This window comes from Stegodyphus dumicola, chromosome 2 (genome assembly GCF_044657685.1).
Source record: "Stegodyphus dumicola isolate Sdum_Otavi_A_Nest chromosome 2, ASM4465768v1".
Taxonomy (NCBI): Eukaryota; Metazoa; Arthropoda; class Arachnida; order Araneae; family Eresidae; genus Stegodyphus; species Stegodyphus dumicola.
Genome location: NC_140769.1, coordinates 159,577,859 through 159,600,913, shown reverse-complemented (window position 1 = coordinate 159,600,913; position 23,055 = coordinate 159,577,859). Strand labels below are relative to the sequence as shown.

Here is a 23,055-nt window from a genome sequence, read left to right as displayed (position 1 = left end):
AAAATTGAGGAAGACTTGTTGAAATAGTGCTAAAACATAACATGAAAACACATGTGAACTAAAAACAGCAAAAAATTGTAAGTCATGATATGATAGCTCTTTCACTGCGACAAAATGTGAAAATAATGAAGAATTTTTGATTTTGCATGAAAAACTGTAAATAAGGATTGATTTTTTTTTTACAAAGACAAAACAGTGAAAATGATGATAGTTTTATTATTATTATAATTATTATTTTGCATTTTGCCTATGTTCGTTGAACTACCTTTTAATTTCTCGTAAATTTTTCATCAGTGAGATCATCAGCTCTATTCAGGAATTATTTAGATGTGATATCCGTGCATAAAGCTTATCAAAATTGTCTCTTGGTTTATAGTTTCAAGAGAAACATGGAAATTTGAACTTTAAAGTTGGGAAAATTGAATCTTAGATTGATGACAGTTTTATAAAAAATTGTATTTTCTGAAGTAATCTGACATGGATCGCTCAAGATACGTAGAGTTTTTCAGTAAAATCTTCTCAATCTAAAGCTGAATTGCATCTAGTTTTAAGCTTCTATTAATTAATTAATTAATTATCTTGATGTTATAGCCATGTAATGTCTTACATTTATATGTATATACATATACATGTGTATTTATATGTAATAGAATATATATATATGTAAGATGTAACAAACTAGGATAGTTGTTTTAAAAAATAATAGACGACCTCAAAATTAACATTCTAAGTTTGGTGTTGTCCTCCCCCCCCCCCAAAATTCATCTCTTCTCCCAAATTCGAGATTTTTCTACATTATGTAACACTACTAACTAACGAATCATACATTAGCTGTACTTGTACATCAAACTTGGCATAAATACCCCTGATAACTAATTATGTCACTTTTTCTGCCATCTTCTTCCTTGCTAATAGCTCCTCTCTTTGCTTCCCTGTCTAAGCTGCCTGCGTAATCATAGAAATGTCTTGGATTTCATTATGATTGGATAAACATCTCTAGAGATGATTTTTATATGCAGGGAAATAAAGACTGGAAATTCATCAAGTTCATGTTTACCTTCATGTGTAAGCCTTTACTCTCAGCCACAATGAATGCAAGCTGATTTTTCTTCTATGGTTACCGGATTATTACATATATATTATATGTTTAAGTGTGTATGTTTGAAAAAACTTGAAATGTGAGTTATTTTTCTTTGTGCTAATGATGCTACATTTATTTATTTTATTTTTTTTCTTTCCCAAAAGTGTTACAGAATGCAGTTTTTTGTACTTGCATGTTAACTGGCACCTATCGATATACTGTCAAAAATGCCATTCCTGACTCTGATTCCTGTGACTGTTTGGTAACTCTAAAAACTTCAAAATTCTCCTAGAAGGAAGTGGTTTTTTTTCTTTTTCTTTTTCTGTTGTGGTTTGTATCTTCTTTTTGAAGGCTAAAGGAGAGTATCGATGGCTTCTTTTTTTCATTTCAATGGTAATTTCATACAAAGCAAGTGCATATCTTCATTGTATCAATTTTGTACTTTTCATGAATCTTTCCCTTTGAAAAAGTCTTTGGGCATTGTTTTTCCATTTTGTCTTCATTTTTACTGCATTTTGCATCATGTGTTTACTAGACTTGCTGAGATATGAAGCAGAATCAATTTATTGTTTCCAGGCATTTGATGTTTTGCCGAAATATCGTTATGTTATGCATTTAAATCGTACACACCGGTAGATGTATGAGAGAAAATATTGTATCAACATCTGCCAACAAAGACATAAATTAAGAACTGAGAAATGGTTTAAGAAAAGTCACTTGCTTTTTTATTTAGCAGAAATAATATGAAAGCAGAGGCTGTAGTCTGGTAGGAATAACAACATGATGCAATTTTAAATGCTGCTGGAAATAAAAAATTCTATTTTTATGATCTGTTGATGATGGAAATATATATCATTGCAAAAATGTGCCAGTAAAGTTTTGGTGATGTTATCAGTAGGCATTTCCTAATACCTAACAATCCCATTTTTTTTTTTTAATAGATGTCACTAGTGTATTTTGCATTTCAGTCTATTTTTATTCCAAATGAACATTTTAATTAATATAATTTTCAACAGTCATTGATGAAATATTATTTATAGCGTGTTTATTTGTTTCATTTTTGATGTTGAGTGATGTTAGTGCACTGGTCTCAAATTCAAACTGTGTGCAGGTTGCATGCATGACCTGAAAGCAACTGAAAAGCCATATTTTTTAAACAAAATTTCATATAACTAACTAAATTTTAACTTAATTTCAAATTTCTTTTACTAAATTCTTATAGAAACATATAAACAAATAATAATGCAAAGGAAAAAAATTTAAATTTTATCATGCTTATTTTCTATCTAACAAATTTTTGTTGGTTACATTTCATAATACAAAAGCATTAACCCCTTAACTGCCGCAGAAAACGTACAAGATTCATTTCCCAGTGCCATGGTTTTTCATACAGGCACGCAAATTATTCGATGTATTAGGGGGGAAATAAGTTCAAGTTTTACTTTCTAAAAACTGTTTACTTTCACAAAATAAAGAATAAAAGAAAAAAAAATGAATGCACAAACTTTAATGTTTTGAGTAAAAGTATAATAAAAAGATGTAAGTAATGATGTTTTTATAATAAAAAGATCCCTACAATGGAGTTTCGATCAATTCATTTTTAGAGCAGTAAAGTATAATATCAGGTTTCAGTGTTATACCTTGTGAAATCTGTATGCCTAAAAAAACATATATTTCTTCTGAACTGGTTTAATGCCTCGATTTTGTTCTCGATTTTTCGTTTGCAAGGTATTAGTTCATATACTCGTCTACAAAACAGTTAGTTTCAGTAACAATATGAAACACGAGCAGTTCATTAAAAAATAATTCAGAAAAGATAAATGGGTTTGAAACATCCGTTATATTTTTCTTTATTCCTGAAACCTACTACAAAACGTAAACGAAAACCTAGGACAGAATTAAAAAAAATACGTTTTACTTAAACAACACCAGCCAATACCGCGCAGTCATTACTTTCACCACTTTAGACACACCCCTCTCTCCAATTTCTCCCCACACTTCTGTGAAATAGTATCCTCCTTCGCATACATTGTCAAGGTCATTGTGGTGTTGCATTCCAAAGCTTTGCAAATAATTTTACGGGTAGCAGCGCATAGCAAATGATAGTATTTTAGAAGAGCGAATATATACGCCCGGGGCAGTTAACGCATCAGCTGAGCAAGGCGTATATATACGCCCTTTTCAGTTAAGGGGTTAAGTATTAAATTTCTGGATTGACATTTATTTCAAATACGTCTAACCTTCTAATAAGCTGAATTAACTGCTGAGTAATTTGCTTTTAACATAACCAAATTATGAAAAACATATTTTTCAAAGAAAACTTCGCTGGTGGAACAAACTTGAAAATAAATAGACTCTCTCCTTTATGTATTAAATTTTTTATCGATGCATACAGAAAAAATACAAATGATTGTATGTTAATAATTGTGCATTTCTCGATTTTTTACTACAGCAGATAGCATTTTGAGTTTGATGATATTTGCAGCCTTGGAGAAAAATTACTTCATCCTGGATTATAGATGATTATGGGTCAACCGGGCTGTTTTGTTAGACTTATTAATTTTCAACCAACTTGAGACTAACTCAAGGAAAGTAAAAGTACCAACTAATTGTGGGGCGGAGGAATGAACACACCAGAATATAAAAATTTTACCAACTTTTGGCTAGCGAATAATTTTATTGGTTATACCGATGTGCCACATTATGCATCTAATCATGTGTCCTGGCATGCAATCATACAAAGCATGTAATTTTTTTCATTTAACTAACATTGCATATCTATCCATTCTATTTCATTTTCATTTACTAGGAAATATACATATAAACATATTTTCTATATGTTTCTAATGTTTATTGATATTTTAAATTATCTTTATCTGAGATGCAATGATTAATGTCCTTTTCTCCCATAACTGCTTTTGTGGGTTCTTTTAGAGTGTTGTTATATATGCATTACATATGTACTTCTGGCTGTGTGCCAGCACTAGATTTGAACTCAATTGAAATGTAATTACTACTGAAATGTTTGCTAGTGCTTTTCTATTTATAAACACTGTATTGTGATCCACTGACCAATGAATTTATACTATATCAATATCTATAAGCATTGTATTATTAAAACAAATACATAATTGAAATGCATTGAAGGGCCATATAAAACAGCTTCGAGGGCCACATGCAGCCCATGGGCTGCCAGTTTGAGAGGACTGCTTTAGTGTATATAATGTATATTGTATTAAAATGGATATTAAATAACTTAGTGTGTACTCTATAAGTGTCAATTTTAAACAGTCTAAGATTTTAATGTTTATTTTATTGAAATATTGTATTTCCTCTCATATTTCTGTAGAGTATGTTCAAACTTTTTTTGCTTTGATTTTGGATTCCTTTAAATCAGTATTGTTTTTATTTACAGTCTAAACTATTGTGTGATAAATTATGTTTTTCAAATCTGAATATACTGTGCATTTTTTCTTCTTATTTTTTAGATTGGATATATTTCAGCATCATCAACATTGACAACCCATCCAAAACCAATGGAACATTCTCAGTTGAAAAACTTCAATGCTCTCATTCTAACGAGCTTAACCCAAACACCTTTAGCAAATCCAGATACTATGTTGGGAGAATTATGTGTTACTGTTGGTAATTATTTTATGGATGGATTTTATATGTAGATATTTATTTTAGTGTGACTTTTATAGAATATTTTTAAAAATAATTTTATCCATTTTTATTCTCTTTATATTTATATTGTTTTTTTTTTTTTTTTTTTTTTTTTTTTATTATTATCTGCACCTCCCTGAAAAGTATTCATGAAGCAACCCACCAAAATAGGCAATCCATAATGTCAGTAAATGTATGTATGTGGCAACACAGGTATGCAAGCACACGCAGCAGATGAGCATATAATCTCCACCTTCATATTTGGCAGCCAGTTTTTTTATTAGTGTATTAGGTATTTCCTCCCTATTTCCGCATGCCTTCACGGTGTAATGGTAGCACACATGGCATGTGTTCAAGAAGTCCAGATTTAAGTCCCAGCAAGGACATTTCTCATTTTTCATGTCTCCTGCTTCAAAAATCCTAATGACTCTACAATGGTGCCTGAACTAAAAAGTGGTGGATGATAATTCATCACCACCAGGATTTGACAATTGGATCTCCTAAGCTAGTAGTAAGCTCCCTTACTACTATGCTATTAACTAGTCCAGCAATTATGAAAATACTCTTCTGCTTGTTATTCTATAGAAGGTTCTTGCCAAAATGTTAATCCCTCCCCTCCAAAGTGCACAGAGATATCAGCCAATTCACATAATACTTTACAAAAACTAAACTGCTTATTGAGAATTGCAGTTATGTAAAACCAAAGTAAACATTTTATCACTGTGTTGTGTGCTTACATATTATTAACATTAAATTGCACTGTTTTGATGGCAGGTTTTTATTTATCAAACATGGTTGGTTGGAAAATATGTAAGCACTAACTTGTGTGTGTTCTTATACATGTTTGTATGTATCATACAGTGTGTCCCATAAATGTTGTGACAAATTTCTGTAGGAGGTAGGGCACATCATGAAGATTAAGAATTGCATAGGAACCCATACCCAAAAATGTCACTGTATACCGCCAGGTGGTGCTGTACAGAAGAATGCTAATGGAAAGTGAGGATAGCGTCATTTGAGGAGTAGGTACCATATGAAGAGCATGGAATGCTATAAGAATGGAGAGCTTATAGACATGCACTTTGGTGTGTGAAATAGCTGAGGGTAATGGGCAAGCCGCTGAACGCATTTATCCAGAACACTTTCCCGACAAACATCAAGCATACCACAGTTTGTTTGCACATCTGCATCAAAATTTGTGCGACTATGAGTCATTAAAAAGTTACAGATGTGCAGGACAAGTGATGGCAGGCTACGATTGACACCAAGCGAGTCGATCGTGAGAGGGAAGAAAGTGTGTTGGATGTGGTAGAGAGTAATCCAAGGACCAGCATATATGCCATTGCCTCTCAATTAAGAATGTCTCATACCAGTGTCCAGCGTGTCTTGAACGCTGAATCCTTCCATGCTTTTCGTCTCCAAAGGGTTCAGTTACTGCTCTCCAATGATCATCCTGAATGTGCATTTTGCACATTGGTTTCTGCAAGTCTTGAAGTGTTCATGATTTTAATTTCCCAGCTTATGCGTTGTTCACAGATGAGACTACATTCAATAGGGATGGCATATTGAATCACCACAATCAGCATTTGTGGGCTCAAACCCCCACAGTGTGCGCGCAGCAATGCTTCAAAGTTAATGCGGGGGCAGGTTTGGTCGGTGACTGATTAGTCGGGCCATACTTTTTATCATTCAGGTCGAATGCCATGAATTATCTAATATTTTTGGGATATGTTCTAACCAGCTTGCTTGATGATGTTCTACCAAATGTGAGGCACAACATGATGGGGCACCTGCTCATTTTAAACTGGATATTCGTAGCCATTTGAAGAGATCATTCCCACATCGAAGGATTGGGCGTGGTGCAAAGGTTCCCTGGCCCCAGAATTCACTGGATTTATCAAGCCTTGATTTCTTTTTGTGGGGAGCCACCAAAAGTGTCATATATCATGATCCTGTTGTGTCTGAAATGGATCTTGTGGGAAGATTCGCCTGCACAGCTGCTACAGTCAAAGAAACTCCATGTGTGTTTGAATATGTCCATCATTCAATGTTCCGTTGGTGCCAGGCATGTTTGGCATCTGATGGTGCAAACTTCGAGCATCTGTTGTAACATTCAAGCTGCCGTACACCATTTGTATTCATGTCCAATAAATGTTTCAAATGAATCACTATCTTTTTTCCTTTCCCATGTTCTACTTCTGCTACCACTTACCCCTGACATTTCTGGGCATGAGTTCCTATTCATTTCTTAATCTGTATGATGTGCCTTACCTCCCCCAGCAGTTTGTCGCAACGTTTATGGGACATTCTGTATAATATTTGAATATCCATTGTACTCTGAATTCTGAAATAAGATTCCATTTTATGTTCATTAATTCTATTAAACTCATTGTTCTAATTCTATAATACTATTTTGGATTTAAAATTTGATTTAATGTATCTATAATTTAAAAATTTCATATTGTTATTAATAATTTATGAAGGCATAATGAATATATTTTATATTAAATATTGATTACTGTCAACAGTTTCATTGTTCAGTATTCATTATCATTTTAGCATTAACTGTTCGTAATGGAGGAAATGTTCTCATCCCATGCTATCCATCTGGTGTCACTTTTGATTTATTTGAGTGTTTATCTTTACATCTGGAATCTACTGGTAATCTGACAGTCCCTATGTTTTTTCTTTCACCTGTTGCTGAAAATTCTTTAGCTTACTCTAATATTTTAGCAGACTGGTAAGAATGTATTCTTCCTATTTTGTTTTAATTATTTATGTATTATATATGGCAAACAAAAATCAGTGTAGCTTATTTATACATGTATTAGGCTGAAGCTAAACAGCTTACTATTTGCAGTGAGTTATGGGTACATGATGACAGAAAAACAATGCCAATTTCTTTACTATTATTATTGTGTAATGTATATAGACTGAATGAAAATTTTGAGACTGCCTGTTTCTTTTTCTTGTGAAACAGCTGGATGTGACAATCTTGTACTGGATTTTACGAAGGTTATACATTAATGTGTTTGAATTTTTGAATCTGCAATTGGATAACTTTGAACTTCATTATGTGAGTGGAAATACTAATTATAGTTTGCAGTGTTGTGGCAAGTGAGGAAGATGTCACTGTGACTATACAGCTAAGATGTAACTTAATTTTTGTGTTAAACTTGGAAAGAGCTGTGCCAAAATATTGGAAATGTTAGACTTTGTGAACAGAGTTGAAACATTTACCCATGTATTAGTATGGAATTAGTGAAACTTTGAATTTAATTTAGAATGTGCTTTCAGCATCAGAATTTTTTCCTTCATGGTTCCATACAAATCATTTATAAGATGTTATGTAATAGTCATTGCTCACTGTCTGTCCATGGATCTGCAATTTTGACATCTATAACTGCAGTGGAAACCTGCAAGAACATGCTATTTTGATCCCTTCCATGTTATTGTTTTGAAGAGATAGAATTGATAGAATGACAACAAGCTTTAAGTAATCTATCACTTCTAGTTGGTTGTTTGCAAATAAAATCTAATTTGCTTATAAACTTTGTGGATTAATGTTAATTATAGACTCACTGCTCATTTTTTATTATTTGTTTTTAGTGCATTGGAGAATGATAATTATATGTGCTTATGTACACCTTGTGGGGGACAGTTATGTACCTCTCGCTTTATTGCACCAATTGTTGAAATTGAACTTGCATTTTCTATGTCTTGAAAGCACAACTTAGGATATATATTACATTTATATTTAGCATTGTTGTAACATGAGTATTTTGTCACAAAATCGGACTTTTTCTGAAGTAATATACCAGTTTTTTCCATACTTAGATTCTATGACTCAAATTATGCCTACATATTAAATTTATAATTTTTGGTGATAAATTTGTGTAGAAATTAAAAAATTTATCTTGGCGCATTTTTTTCAGTTTCTGCCAAGAACTTCAGCCACTTGGCAAACTTCATAATTTATAGCTACCTAGGATATTATCTCAGAAACTGCATTTCTATAAAAAAAACTTTCAGCAAATTTCAATACACTTCTGTAGCAGTTGTTCCTTGTTGGAATTCGTACAAAATACAGTGCTGTAAATGAACTTTATTGGTAGCCATTTTTACAGGATCACATCTCACTTAATAATGATATGAAACACTTTTGTAGTTAATCTAGAAGAGCACATGTGTATAAATGCAATGATAAAGAGAAACAGTCATATATATTTCAGGTTAACATATGCATGCATGTAGAAACCTGAAATAACAATATTGAACAGAATTTTCCTATAGACATTATATATTTATAAAATCTTTATTATGTATTATTTGTATTTTCTGGTTTTGAAATTAAATAATTTAGATCAGGGATAGTCAACCTGCTCCCTACTGCCCACTAATGCGCAGTTTAAGCTTTCACAATGTGCAATGCAGGTTTTTCTCTGCAAGTGACCAAGGAAGATCAAAACATGCATGGATGTATAGATATATGCATGCTCATTTCAAGTTTAATTCTCTACTTGACTATTTCCTCTCATGCAATGCTGTCTTGTTTCATATATGTATTTATATGGCTTTGTTGTTTGTTAATGAATTTTCTGTCTATTAAAAGTTTAATATTGTAAATTTTAGTATAAATAAATGCATAAATTTAACTATATATTTTTTACTAAACGTCCACTTAAAAATTTCTGTGCAGTTGTGCTATATTAAGTTACTATGAATGGGTGGTGTGGTATAGAAATTTTACTGCCTACAAAAGTGGGCAATAGGTATAAAAAGGTTGACTACCCTTGAATTAGATTATGTATGATTTCTTTCTGATTTAAAATTAATAGTCAGGTTTTTTTAAAAAAAATAAGTAATTTAAATTTATTTAAGTTACTTATATTTACTCTAAACTTAGGACCTTCTTTTATATATCTCTTTATATTTTTTTCCCACCCATAGGCTTACACAGAGTAAGCAGTGTAAAGTTTATACTCCAGAAGAACCATTTCCTCATGCTCATTTGGTTAAAGGTGGAAGACTGAAAGCTTTTTCTAGTTTGAAAGGCAAGCTAAAGCATTCATTCTTAAAAAATATGTTCTTTTATTTAATTAATTATAGGTAATTTAATAATAATTTTTGTTGTCATTTGATGGAAAAATTTTAATTACTACATGAGGTAGCATAAAAGGCCTAGAATTAAGATCTGTGCTTGGAATAATAAGAATAGGCAAATTGCATTATGGGTATAAAGAATTGAAAGAATTCATGATATTGCACCTTACTGCTGTATTTCTTTTGCAACATCTTTTTGTTTTCTTTCTTATGTAATTTTGTTATAATTCAAAATGGACTCATTAAACAATGTAGTTTAAGTGTTGTTAATAACATTAGAATCATGTTCTAATGTTAAATCTTGAAAATTCTTCTGATCTCTTGTCAATTGATTTTTATATTTAACTGCATTCTTGAAACTCAAGATGCAACGAAATAATTTAGACATGTGGTAAATTTTTATCTTAAGGATTCCACATTTTGTACTTAGCTTTTGATTCAGTATAACTTTTTATTAAATGTAACTGTACGGACCATGAGACTGTATAAAAGTTTAGGCTTTATGCTTTTTACAAAAATTATTTTTTAAATTTGAAAATGCCATCATATGAGTATTTGCCTCATTTAAAAGAGTTTTGTAAATGGTAATATATGTATATGCTCAACAGTTGTGAAAATAAAGGCCAGGTCAGAACATGTTGTATAGAATAATATTTAACATATTCTTGGGTTAGTGTCATTTTTAGCCATTGTCTTTTCTTTTTTGGCTTTTATTAGTCAAGTAAATACTGTTTCAAAATTAGTTATATGATAGATTAACTATGTTAACTTTATTCACCCTGGGGTTACAAATACAGTACAAAACCCAAAATCCGGACTCATCAGCACTTCGGCGATTCTGGATTTGGGATTTTTCTGGATATTAGATCATCAATTTAAATCTGGTAAGATGGCATGCAGAAATTATACAATTAAAAATATGAAATTGTAGTTTATGAAATAAAGAGCAATTATGATCTAAAGGGTATAACATTTACACACACACACACACACAAAAAAAAAAAAGCTTAATATTTATTTGTTTACTGTATTAAACATTTCTTTCAATGTAAGTTGTTTAAGTTGCTTCATTTTTTGTGCTAATACTTTCTCTTTAATTCTATAAACAGACTTAATTTCTTGTTCAAAGTTCCTGTAATTGCTGTGTCGAGAATACAAAAAGTTTGCATTATAAAAAACTTCCCATCCCTTAATTTTGCCCAAATTGCTTCACCAAATTCCAAGAATTTTGTCTTCCCTAAATTCTGTCGTCCGGTGCCGACATATTCTGCCGCCACTTCTAGGTTTATGGTGAATAACATATCAGTTATTCTTAATTAAAATAGCACTAAATGTAATCTTTTGGCCTATGAGTTTCAATAACAAAATCTATTTTTAGCATATAAAAAGAAATTTTTGTTCAATTTTTCTCGTCAACATTTCTTAGAGCATTTAAAAATCTATAATCATCGCCAAGCATACTGTTAGCTTAAAAGGTTGCCATTCTTTTGTTATTCAATTACGAATATATAAAAAAAATTTAGACATCACTGCATGAGTTATGATGATGAAAGTAAAATATAATAAACTAACAGCTTCGCTGCCAGCCTTCGTCTGGCTTTTCAATGTACCTGAAAAATGGCTGAACGGAACACCTTAATACAAATATTAATTATCCTAATAAATAAATTAACCAACTTCCCTTTGCAAAATCTTAAGAACTCAAATGGTATAAAGGAGGTTAAGAACTTTGTTTCCTAAAAAAAATCACTCAAAACTTTTCAATATCTTAAAAACAGTGATATGAGCAATAAATAACATAAAAGAATACAAATAAAAAAATTCTGAAAAGCAAATTAATGATATTTTATCGTATATTTTCAAGAGAAAAAATTAGGTGCTACTTTGGTAGACGGTTGCATGGATTTTTGGCGATTTATATTGGCGCAATTGTTGGCACGGTTTTTCTTGAAAAAGACTGTTTTTACGTATTTTACACATATAGTAAAGTATTAGAAACTTTAAAAAAATTAATATCGTTAAAAATAATGGATTAATTTTTTGTTGAAAACGTTGTTTTTTAAGATGGCTGGCAAATGTAAATAAATACATTTACTAAGAGTATAAAATGCTAAAGTAAGGTTAAATTATTACTTTCATGTAATAGAATAAAAACACCACTATAAAAACATAGCGCCAACATTTAATTGGATTAAAATATTACTTAAATTGAATATCGAATTAAAAACATCATACCAACGTTTAAAAGAATTAAAATATTACTTAAATACTTTAAAATAAGTTTTATAGGATTTAATTATTTAACATTAAAACATATGTGGCAATAAATATCTCAGGAATTTTTTAAAACATTGTATTAATTTTTTAATAAAAGTTGAAGTATACAATTATAAAGTAAAAGAAAATTATGTACTTACATTTTTTTAAAGTATTTTACCTGTCATATATTGATAAGTACCACATTAAAAAAAAAAAAAAAAAAAGTCTTCTAACGGTCATCTTCTTGTTCCACATCTCTCGCACTTCATTTAAGAAGCAATTAGCGAGGTTTTCTCCAAAAATTTAAAATAAATTTCCTCTGAAGCTATTAACAATTTATAACTAAATCTTTATTAGGAAAACCAGTTTGGCCAAAATAAGGTCTCAAAGGGCGATTTTTTTATTCCGATACCAATAGTTCTTGGTAATTACCAATAACAACATTCATCTTCAAAACAGACATATCCATTCCATTTGAAATCTGAGGAATTCGAAGAGATGAATAATAAAATTTTAAAATGGCGCGGTAATGTACAAATATTCAGTAACCAATCAGGGAGCTGATTATATCACGCATAGAATTTAAATTATTGAAATAATCATTCATAATAACATAATTTTTAAAACAAATGCAAAATTAAATTGTATTTTAATATTTAACAGCCATAAATAATGTTTAAAACATTAAATTTATAGATATTAATAAAAGGAATTACTTTTTAAATAAAGTGACGTCATTGATTACATCATCCACAACATAAAATATTATAAACAACAAAATTTTTATTTCAAATAAAAATGCAAAATTAAATAGATTTTTAATATTTAGAAGCCATAAATAATGTTTAAAACACGGAATTTATGCATAATAAAATGCATTATTTTTTTAATAAAATGACAACAAAGTATCGGTTATCATAAATAACTTATCCAGCAATGGGTTTACCATAAGTCATATTACTCAACAAAGAAAAATCACCAAAATCCGTGCAACCGTCTACTAAAGTAGCACCAAAAATTATAATGAAATAAGCTATATCCCTTAATACAAATATTAATTATTCTAATAAAAAAAATAAGAAACTCAAAAAACAAAAAATTCCATGCACAATTTTACTCTGCAGAACAACTTTATAAAAAACATCAATAAAAATATATTATATATATTAAAAAATGGCAATGAAATATGCCAATCTCTTAAAAACAGTGACATAATATGATGAAAAATTGTTGCCAAACCCATATTTCTAAAAGAATGAAACTATTTAAAATGATGCGATTTCATCAAAAATCTATCAAAAACAATAAGAAAGGAAAATTGTTGCCAAAATCACATTTTTAAAGATGTGAGATGTGAGAAGTGTACTCGGAAGCTTCATTAAAAAAAAATTAAAAGTACAAAATATTATCATTTTTCTAAAATTCTTTTTGTAAAAGCAGTTGCAAGGATGAAAGTTTAACGTGTCCAAAAATCAAAGAAAAATAAACTGTACATTTTTAAAAATAAACTTTTTCAGAAAATATCCCATTGAAAAAGTGTTAAGCTCACTTTGTTAAATAAATTCGTATTTAATCGATTTATTGAAACACGAAATTTATTTTAAGTTCGTAAAATAGCTAAGTGCCTACATTTCATGACGATGTGAAAATGGAGTGCGTAGAGTAAAATCTTGCTTTCCTATAGCCCATTATATCTCAAAATGACGCGATTTCGTCACAAAACATAATATTAAAAAAATTCTAATTTGAATTTCGAAAAATTCGCTTTGAGGTGCACTGGCTCTTGTCTAGATGCACCTATGTACCAAATTTCGTAGCCGTGGGTCTATTAGCTTACGTGCTGCGCTAACGAAAGACACACACACACACAGACTCTTTGTTTTGTTATATGTAGAGATAATGACTCACTCAGCTTGGCATCAGGGATATAAAATAGGTGAATGTTTCAGTTTGAGATGTATGCCAAGCAGACGCTCAGCTACGGAGCCAAATTAGTAATCTCACAAATTTATGCTTACATGATTGTTTTTCCATAACTAAGTATTTTATTTAGTGCCTAAGTGAAATTAAGATTCGGAATTTTTAAGAGAAAATCACCACATGTTTTATTATGGAAGGAAAAATCATATGCGCATGCGTAAAGCGTACAAAAAAATTTTTTTTGTGCCTTTGAGGTCCGGATTTTAGATTATTCCGGATAATGGACGTCCGGATTTCAGACTTTGTACTATATTGATATTTTCCTTTTTGTATGTGATATGTAAAGTGTTAAATCCTTAAATTTATAAAAATTTCAGATGAAGCATTTAGCCAGGAATTTCGCACTCCATGTGTTGTATTTGCTGGACATCCTTCACTGCGTTTTGGTGATTGTGTGCATTTTATGGAACTGTGGGGAAATAGTCCAAATAATGTTATTGTATTCACTGGTATGTATCCAAATGCATAATTTTGATTTTTCATATTCTTTAGTGAGATTATTGAAAAATCAATATTATATAATTTTTAAACTTTTTGTATTAGCATCTTATTTTCCGAAGGTTTTTTTAACACTTTCAATTTAAAGTATGTATTTAGGGGTTTCCTTTTCATATCTTGTTTCAGTTATTAAATATTATATTCGAGTGCTGTTTAATATGTTTGTAAAATTCTACTTCAAGTTTAGACCTGAAATGAAAGCATAAAAAGTAACATTAATTAATTAGTAATCATTTGGTAACAGTAAATGATTATTGATTTTGGTAATTAATAATTTTTTTCTCGAAAATTTTTTAACACTTTATACTATAAACGAATTTCAGTCATCATAAACATTATTTTAAAACAGTAGATTTTATAGCTAAGCTGAGGTTACTGTTTATTTCTTAGAATATTCAAAGAAGGCCCATTGCTGTGAGCCATTCCTGTGAATTCATTGATTATTGATAATTTTACTTTGCTTTCAATTTTTGGCAGAGTGAACTAGCTATGCCCAAGTTTTCACAGTGTTTCTGATATTAAATAGAAATACAGATTAAGTTTTTTTTAGATAGCTTCAGAGGAAGCTCTCCCAAGACAAGGAGGCAGGGTTATTTTTATCTATGTATATACTGCCAAGTAAAATTTTAAGTGTAGTATATTTGATGTCTTCATAGCTAATGAAAGTTTTTAATTTTAAGACTCTGTGTCTGCTTGATAGATTGTGTCATTGCTTGTTATTAAACTAACATTCATAATGACATTTTTGAAACATTCTGGTACTTCTTTATTATTATGATCTCCATTATTTAAATGAGTCTTGTTAATGGACTGTACCAAAGCAGCGGTCCTAACCTTGTCATCACTTATAGTCTACCACTTATAAGAAGAGCTGTGAATAGGGTTTCCTTTTAGGCACAGTGCATTAATAAAAAGGCTGTTAGTGCAATTTAACTGAGAAAGACCATTATAGTAAAGAAGTATCACAATTCCTGTAATAAAATGATAAAAATAGTAGCAAAAAAGTTGAAACAGTGCAATTCTAGATTAAGTATACAAGATACATTCAGAAAAAAGCTTTAATCTGTTTTAAAGGAATTGAGAGTTTCAGAACTTGAGACTCTGTTGAGTACTTCCCCATCAAAAGATTGATTACTTTTTAACAGACCTCATATGCTTTGTGGCATTTTTTGATTTATGTAATTGATTATATGGTTTTATATTATGCAGTGTTGGAAAAGCTAGCAAGATTGCTAATTTGTAGTAGATACATGATTCCAGTTTAAGAAATAAATCAAATACTATATAGGTATTTGGACAACCATTTTGGTTAAGATATAGCTTTAGGACCACCATTTGGTTAAATGATATCTTTTAGTAATTTCATTTGGACCACCATTTGGCTAATTGAGTAATTTAGTAATTTCATTTTGGACCACCATAGGGTTTAGTGATATTTTTTAATAAATTCTTAGCAAAATTTGTATATGGGCCCTCTACAGTGAACATTCTTAGTAAGTTTTTTCCCTTCAGGTGTTTTTCATATATGTTAAGATTCTGTAATGTACAAAATCGGCCCTGTGGAAAAAAGAATCAAAATTATATGCGATCTATAGAATAATATAAATCTTATTATGATCTATATTATATAGGATGTTATAATTATATGGTCTTCTGTTTGTCATCATTTTGAAAGTTCCTTTGAAGAAAAAGTAAAAATACATTTTCTATCTTTTTTGTTTCTTTTATATCAGTACTTCTCTGGATGACTGTTAAGCCACTGGTTTGGTAGCATATAAATTATTTATTATATTTATGAAAGTAAATAACTTCTAAATGCAATATGTGTTATTACACCTTTTTAAAATTTTTGCTGTAGAGAGTCTTATGTATCTTTCGAACATTTCAGTATGCTTGAATTTATTTATATGTTCTCATATTTATAGAACCAGATTTTCCTCATCTGGAAGCTCTTGCACCTTATCAACCTCTTGCAATGAAAGTGAGTATTTGAAATAATTCTAAACTTTACTGTTAAATATTTTGGAATTTTACCAGTGTATTTTGCCTTTAACCCTAAATTACCATTTAAGATTGTTAATGTCCATCCATTTTATCCAAAATTTTGAAACACAAATTTCTAGTTGCAGCCACTGCACAAATCATTCAGTTTCTGTGTTTAATTACTTGCACTAATTCTTCTTTGGAGAGCATATAATATCTCTTGAAGAATAAACATGCATTAAAAAAAGATTGATAAAAGTACCACAGGTATTTTGGTAGCATTTTTGGTACTTTTTTATAGGTATCCATTGAACTTATAGAAATTACTCATCTAAGCATCTAAGGCCAAGGAAACTGGAACAAAAATTTATCATTAGGGGCACTGTATGATTTATATGTGGAGTAGCAATTTAAAAGAATAGTTTTTAAAGAATAGTTTTGTTGGCTGGTTCACTTTCTCAAAGATAATATTAATATAGACTCATTCTCTAAAATGGACTGTAAATAAAACTGGCACTCAATGTAAAGACATTCATTTATTAAACCTACTCCATCTCGTACTGTTGTTGACTGACTCACCAGTAACAATTTTTTCTCACTGCGGGCCGCTGTGCTCGCAGGCGCAAATATACCGCCCGGTGACATGGTTACATTCAATAATTTAAAATTTTCACAAGTATAGCATTACAACACAATCTAATTACAATATAAGAACATAAATCTTATGGATATACATCTTGTAATTACTTTAATTTTACTCATTTAGGTAAAGGTAAAACACAAATTTTAGAAATTGGCCTTGTAAAAGTTCTATTTTTTGTTTTTATTTTTACGACTCTTACTTTTATTATCTTTACCTGCTACCGTTTCTATAATTCTACCTAGTGGCCAAGTACAAACAGGTGTATTATCTTCTCGTAGAATGACCATAGTACCAACTTCTACATTATTTTTTTCATAATACCATTTATTTCTTTATTGAAGTGTACTTAAATAATTGTTTAACCAACATTTCCAGATGGACTGAATTACTTTCATTAATTTTTTTCAGTTGTTTAACATGTTATCATTTGCATTTAAAATGCTGGGTCCTACTAATGCAGTTATTGGTCTTTCAATCAAAAAATGACCAGGCGTCAAGACGTCAAAGTCATCTAACTCAGCTGACATAAGATACAGTGGGTGTGAATTAAGTATCCCCTCAATTTGAGTAATTATAGTTAGAAATTCCTCCAATGTTAATTTTAAATTTCCCATCACACATTTGAGATGATCTTTGACGGACTTGACGGCTGCCTCTCAGAGCCCTCCATGATTAGGAGCACGTGAAGGAATGAAAGTCCAATCAATGCCCTCGATGGATAAATAATTACCCAACTTCTCGTCTGATTTGTTGATCAACTTGTTCAGTTTTTTCAAATTACTTCCAACAAAATTTCTTATGTTGTTGGAAAAGATATGTGCACACTTACCTCTTCTGCTAACAAATCTTTTTAATGCTGCGATAAAGGCCTCACTAGAGAGGTTTGTATCAATCTCCAAATGACAAGCCTTTGTTACAAAACAAACAAAAATGCATAAATATATTTTATCAAGAACTCTTTTCCTGTGATTTTTGTACTTTATCATAAATGGCCCGCAAAAATCAACTCCTACAAAATTGAATGGGAATTTTGGTGTAACTCTTTCTTGTGGTAAATGGGCCATGAGCTGCTGACTAGGGACTGGTTTTGCTTTAAAGCAAATCACACAGTCACGGACTAATTTCCTACAAAGATTACGAGCACTTAAAGGCCAAAATTTTTGTCTAATATTACACAGTAATCCTCGAGGTCCAATGTGCATGTATTTTTTATGGGTCATCTCTGCTATTAATATCGTTAATCTATGAATTTTTGGCAATATTATAGGAAATTTTCTTCATCTATGGATCATCTCTGCTATTAAGATCGTTAATCTATGATTTTTCGGCAATATTATAGGAAATTTTCTTTCAAAGTTATACTTATTATTGGCTAGTCTTCCGCCTACTCACAAAATATTTTTCTTATATAAAAAGGGATACAAACTTTTTAAATTACTATTCGGAACCACTTTACCATTTTTCTGGAGGCTAGCTAATTCTTTTTTAAACTCTTCTTCTTGAACGATTTGGGTTAGTTTTAATTCCGCATGTTTAATTTCCTCACTGCTAAGAGGATCGCTAATCTTGTTCTTAGCCTTGTAATTATTGTAGAACCTGTAAATAAAGCTTAAAATATGCGAAAGTTTAATATAGTTATTACTCAAATTTAAGAATTCACTTAGGAAATAATTTACTTTTATATTAAGTGAAATTTTAGAGTCATTAAGGAATCACTTTACATGGATACTCATCCTTTATCAGGAAACGAGGACCTTTCCACCATAATTCACTTTGGACAAGCTTGATTGAGTCAAGTCCCCTGGAGATAATATCAGCCAGATTTTCACCGGATGGAAAGTGCCGTCGCTGTTGCACATCTGTCATTGAACCACCCCAATTCGATTAGCAACAAACGTTTTCATGCAGCAGGGCTCCTTTTGCAGCCAAGACAAGACTATCAAAAAGTCACTCCAGAAAAATACATTATTCGCATTAAGTTTCAGAGCAGATACTACTCAAGTCATTAACTTCGCAAGCAATACAGCTGCGTATAACTCTAATCTTGGTATGGTAACTTGCTTTATAGGAGAAACTCTTGATTTACTTGTTACAAGCCTTATTACTACTTCACCATATTGGGAGACGGATTTACAATAAACTACAGCTCCATAAGTTAACTCGGAGGTGTCACAAAATCCATATAACTCAATAGCAATTGCTTCTGTAACAAGAATGCATCTGTTAATTTCTAATTTACAAATATGTGGCAGTTCAGAGAAAAACCGTTGCCATTCTTTGGCTTCTTTGTCAGGTAAAAAGCTCGTCCCAATTGAGCTTCAAAAACCATAGTCTCTGAAGAAATATTTTAGCTTTCGCAGAGTTGCCAACTCTCCCGATTTAGGCGGGAGACTCCCGATTTTCGACCGCTCTCCCGCCAACCCAATTTACAATATATTTCTCCCGACTTTTTCTTATTCTTAATATTTCTCACGATTTTTATGGAACTTGGCTTGATACTTCATTATATGAACAAAAAAAAAAAAAGTGATTTTGGACTTCTGAAAGCAACTGAATTTTCTCTAGATTATATCTAAAATAAAACCTTGCGAATCAGATGAGAATTTCTGCTTTGTGAGTGACAGCATACGTATCCAGAAACGTCGTTCTCCAATAGGCATCGAGCTCCACTGCGTGTCATCTGGCATATATTAGCCAATGAGCACAAAGCAAGCTGAAGGCCGTTGGCCGTTATTTGGATGTTCTTTCACTATTTCGTTCATCTTGTCCTGAGTTGTGTGAGTACACGTGCCTTTGGGAAATAGTTTCAGAAATTATTGTCTTTTGTTATGTCGACAGGCTTTAATATAGCACAGCTCAAATGCAGTCCCTCTGGATAATTCCTTAGCACTTGGTGCCGATAATGCACCAGTAATGGTAGGCTTGAAGACTGGTGTTGCAGGCATCTTAAGAAAGGCAAATTCAGATTTGCAGATTATGAGGTGCACCTGTCACCTCTTAAATTTAGCAGCTGAAAAAGGGGCAGCTTCTTTACCATTAAATGTGGATGAACACATTGTTGATATTTATTATTATCTTGAAAGGAGTTCTAAAAGAAAGGAAAAATTGAAACAGTTCCAACAGCTGCATAATACTGAAATAAGAAAAATTTTGAAACGTGTGTACACGCTGGCTGTCTTTAAAGAAATGCTTATCTAGAATCCCCGATCATTGGAACCCACTTCTTGAATTTTTTAAAGAAGAAGTAAATGCTTCGAGAGTTAAGATAAAAGGCTCTATTGAAAGTTATAAAGCACCTAAAGTAAATGGAGATGTAGTTACTACTTCCATTGTTAAAAATAGGTTTGAGAAAAATAAAGTAATTTCTGCATCATTCAGCAATTCAACTGGCAGTTCTCAATATAATACTGCAAAATATAAGCGTAAAGCTGATACAAATTTCTCTCAAAATAAAAAAATTGCTCAACACACGAAACATTTTCGATTATTGTAAGTTTATCTTGTGAAGAACGAATATTTATGTTTTTTTCTTCAGACCTTAACAAAGCTTTTTGCTTTTTTTTACAATTCATGTTCTTAACGCAATTCTACAAAGCAGAATTCCGTTAATTCATGTTTTGCAATCAATGATTTATGATCTGTTTAAAGACATTTTATCAAAGTTTGTAAAAGCAGTCTGTGTTTTGTCTTGTAATTCTATATATGATGTGATTTATGGTGAAACAGAAAATCAGAAGAAAGATGAAGATTTGGTAATAGGAGCTGCAACTACAAAAGTAGTGGAAGAACTTTCAGAAGAAGACAAAAAGAAGTTTTATCTTCATGTTAGAAGTTACTTCTGTCGAGTACGTGATTACATACTACATAAATTTCCTGTCAACGCTGAAGTGATTTTGCATGCTAAAGTTGCTGATGTTTCTGCTCTAGCAAATGCATCTTTTTCTGATATAAGGTACTTTTTGAACAGATTTCCTGTGTTACTTCGTTTAGTCATGAAAGATGACGATATTGATGTTGCTACTGATATACTGCAGTCGCAATTTTGCAGTTTACAATTAGAAAACTTGGATGAAGTTATAAATCAGCTAGGATTGACATCCAGTGGAGTTTAATTGGAAAATTGAAAGGTGCTGATGGAATTTTAAAATATAGTGAACTCTCTAGAATTATGTTGGCCATCTTGACAGTTCCCCATAGTAATGCGGAGTGTGAGAGGATTTTCAGTGTTGTTGCGAAAACGAGTACTAAATTTAGATCTAATATTAGTGATGACACATTAGAAAAACTTTTATTAGCGAAAGCAGGCCTACGTGGCAATTGCTATGAACAAAATTATAAAGTTTCTTTCTTAATGAAAGCAAAATCTGCCACTGTCCATAACATTTGTATGAAAACTGATTGTAGTTTTTTTTTTTTTTTTTTAACGATGCAAGTAATAAAAATGTTTTTTATGTCTAAGGTATTTTTGTTTTGCTTGCATTTAAGACTTAGTAACTATTTAAAGTTAATTCATTATTAAAAACTATATTTTTATCATTTAAAAAGTATTTTTAACATTGTGAAAAATCTCCTGATTTCTTAAAAAAATCTCCTGATTTTTTAGTGTCATAGGTTGGCAAGTATGCTTTCGCTATCATGGGACCCAATAAACCAAGTGGGTCAAAGATTCTCGCTAATGTCGACAGAACTTGCCTTTTAGCAATTCCACACTCATTTTCTAGTTTCACTTTAAAAATAAAACAATCTTTATCTGCTTACCAGGAAACACCAAGAGCTGAAACTTCATTCGCACACTGAAATGTGTATTCATCATCAACATTAACTGCAAGCTCAGGATTGTTGCTACACCATTTGTGCATAGTTGCACTTTTTAAAATTTCAATTAATTCATGCTGTAGCTTTTTTGCCAAACTCAATGCTTTGAAACTGGACCCTGTTAGCACATCATCCATGTAAAAATCCCTCTGTAGAACTGCAGCTGCTAATGGAAAATTTGTGAACTCGTCTATAGCAAGCTGATGTAATGTTCTCATGGCTAAAAAAGGTGCACTTACTGTGCCATAGGTGACCGTGTTCAACACAAAAGTTTAAACTGGACCATTAATTGACTCTTTCCACAAAATTCTCTGTAGCTGCCATTGAGTAGGATGAATCGATATCATTCGGTATATCTTTCTGATATCCACTGTAAAAGCATAAATATGTTTTCGAAAACGTACCATAATTGAAAACAAGTCCTCTTGAATTGCACCGCCATTACACTGAATTGAATTTTGCGAATTACCTTTTGATGTTGCATTCGAAGCATTGAACACTACTCTCAAAGCTATCGAACTTTTCTCAGGGCAATAAATCCCAAGGTGTCGAATATAATATGTCCCCTTTTGCTCATCTTCATCCTTCACGTCATTCATTTGACCTTGTTCAGTCTAGTTCAGTATATTCATGTAGAAAATCTGAGTACAATAAAAAGTAATTTTCATCTTTACTTAAATGAGTCCACAACGAGTTCAACCTTTTAAACACGATTTGTTTCGAATTCCCTAAACACATTGCATCTTCCCTAAATGGCATTTTAACTACGTATTTCCCATTCTCTTCACGGGTATAGTTGTTTTTAAAATGTTCTTCGCAGAATTCCGATTCTTTATTTCCCGTTTTTGCAGCCTCATTTTTTTCGAGTTCCCAAAATTGCATTAGTGTTTTATCTAAATTTGTTTCTTCTTTTATCATACCACAAAGAACCCCATTCTCTTTTTCTGTTACATAACTCCCAGATGCAAAAAATCCAAACACACTGTTTTGCAGAATGATGTTAGAATTATCAAATCGAATTTGACCT

The 23,055-nt window shown here is 31.2% G+C and overlaps 1 protein-coding gene across 4 annotated transcripts in view; it reads left to right on the top strand.

Moving 5' to 3' along the window:
* IntS9 (integrator complex subunit 9) overlaps positions 1-23,055 on the top strand; it is a 75,842-nt gene that overhangs the window by 26,628 nt on the left and 26,159 nt on the right. For all 4 annotated transcript variants that reach the window (XM_085811372.1, XM_085811374.1, XM_085811375.1 and 1 more), the window contains 5 exons: positions 4,570-4,726; positions 7,307-7,487; positions 9,698-9,801; positions 14,407-14,538; positions 16,513-16,568. In XM_085811372.1, the coding sequence (XP_085667498.1) occupies positions 4,570-4,726; positions 7,307-7,487; positions 9,698-9,801; positions 14,407-14,538; positions 16,513-16,568 (630 nt within the window). The remainder of the gene's footprint in view (positions 1-4,569; positions 4,727-7,306; positions 7,488-9,697; positions 9,802-14,406; positions 14,539-16,512; positions 16,569-23,055) is intronic.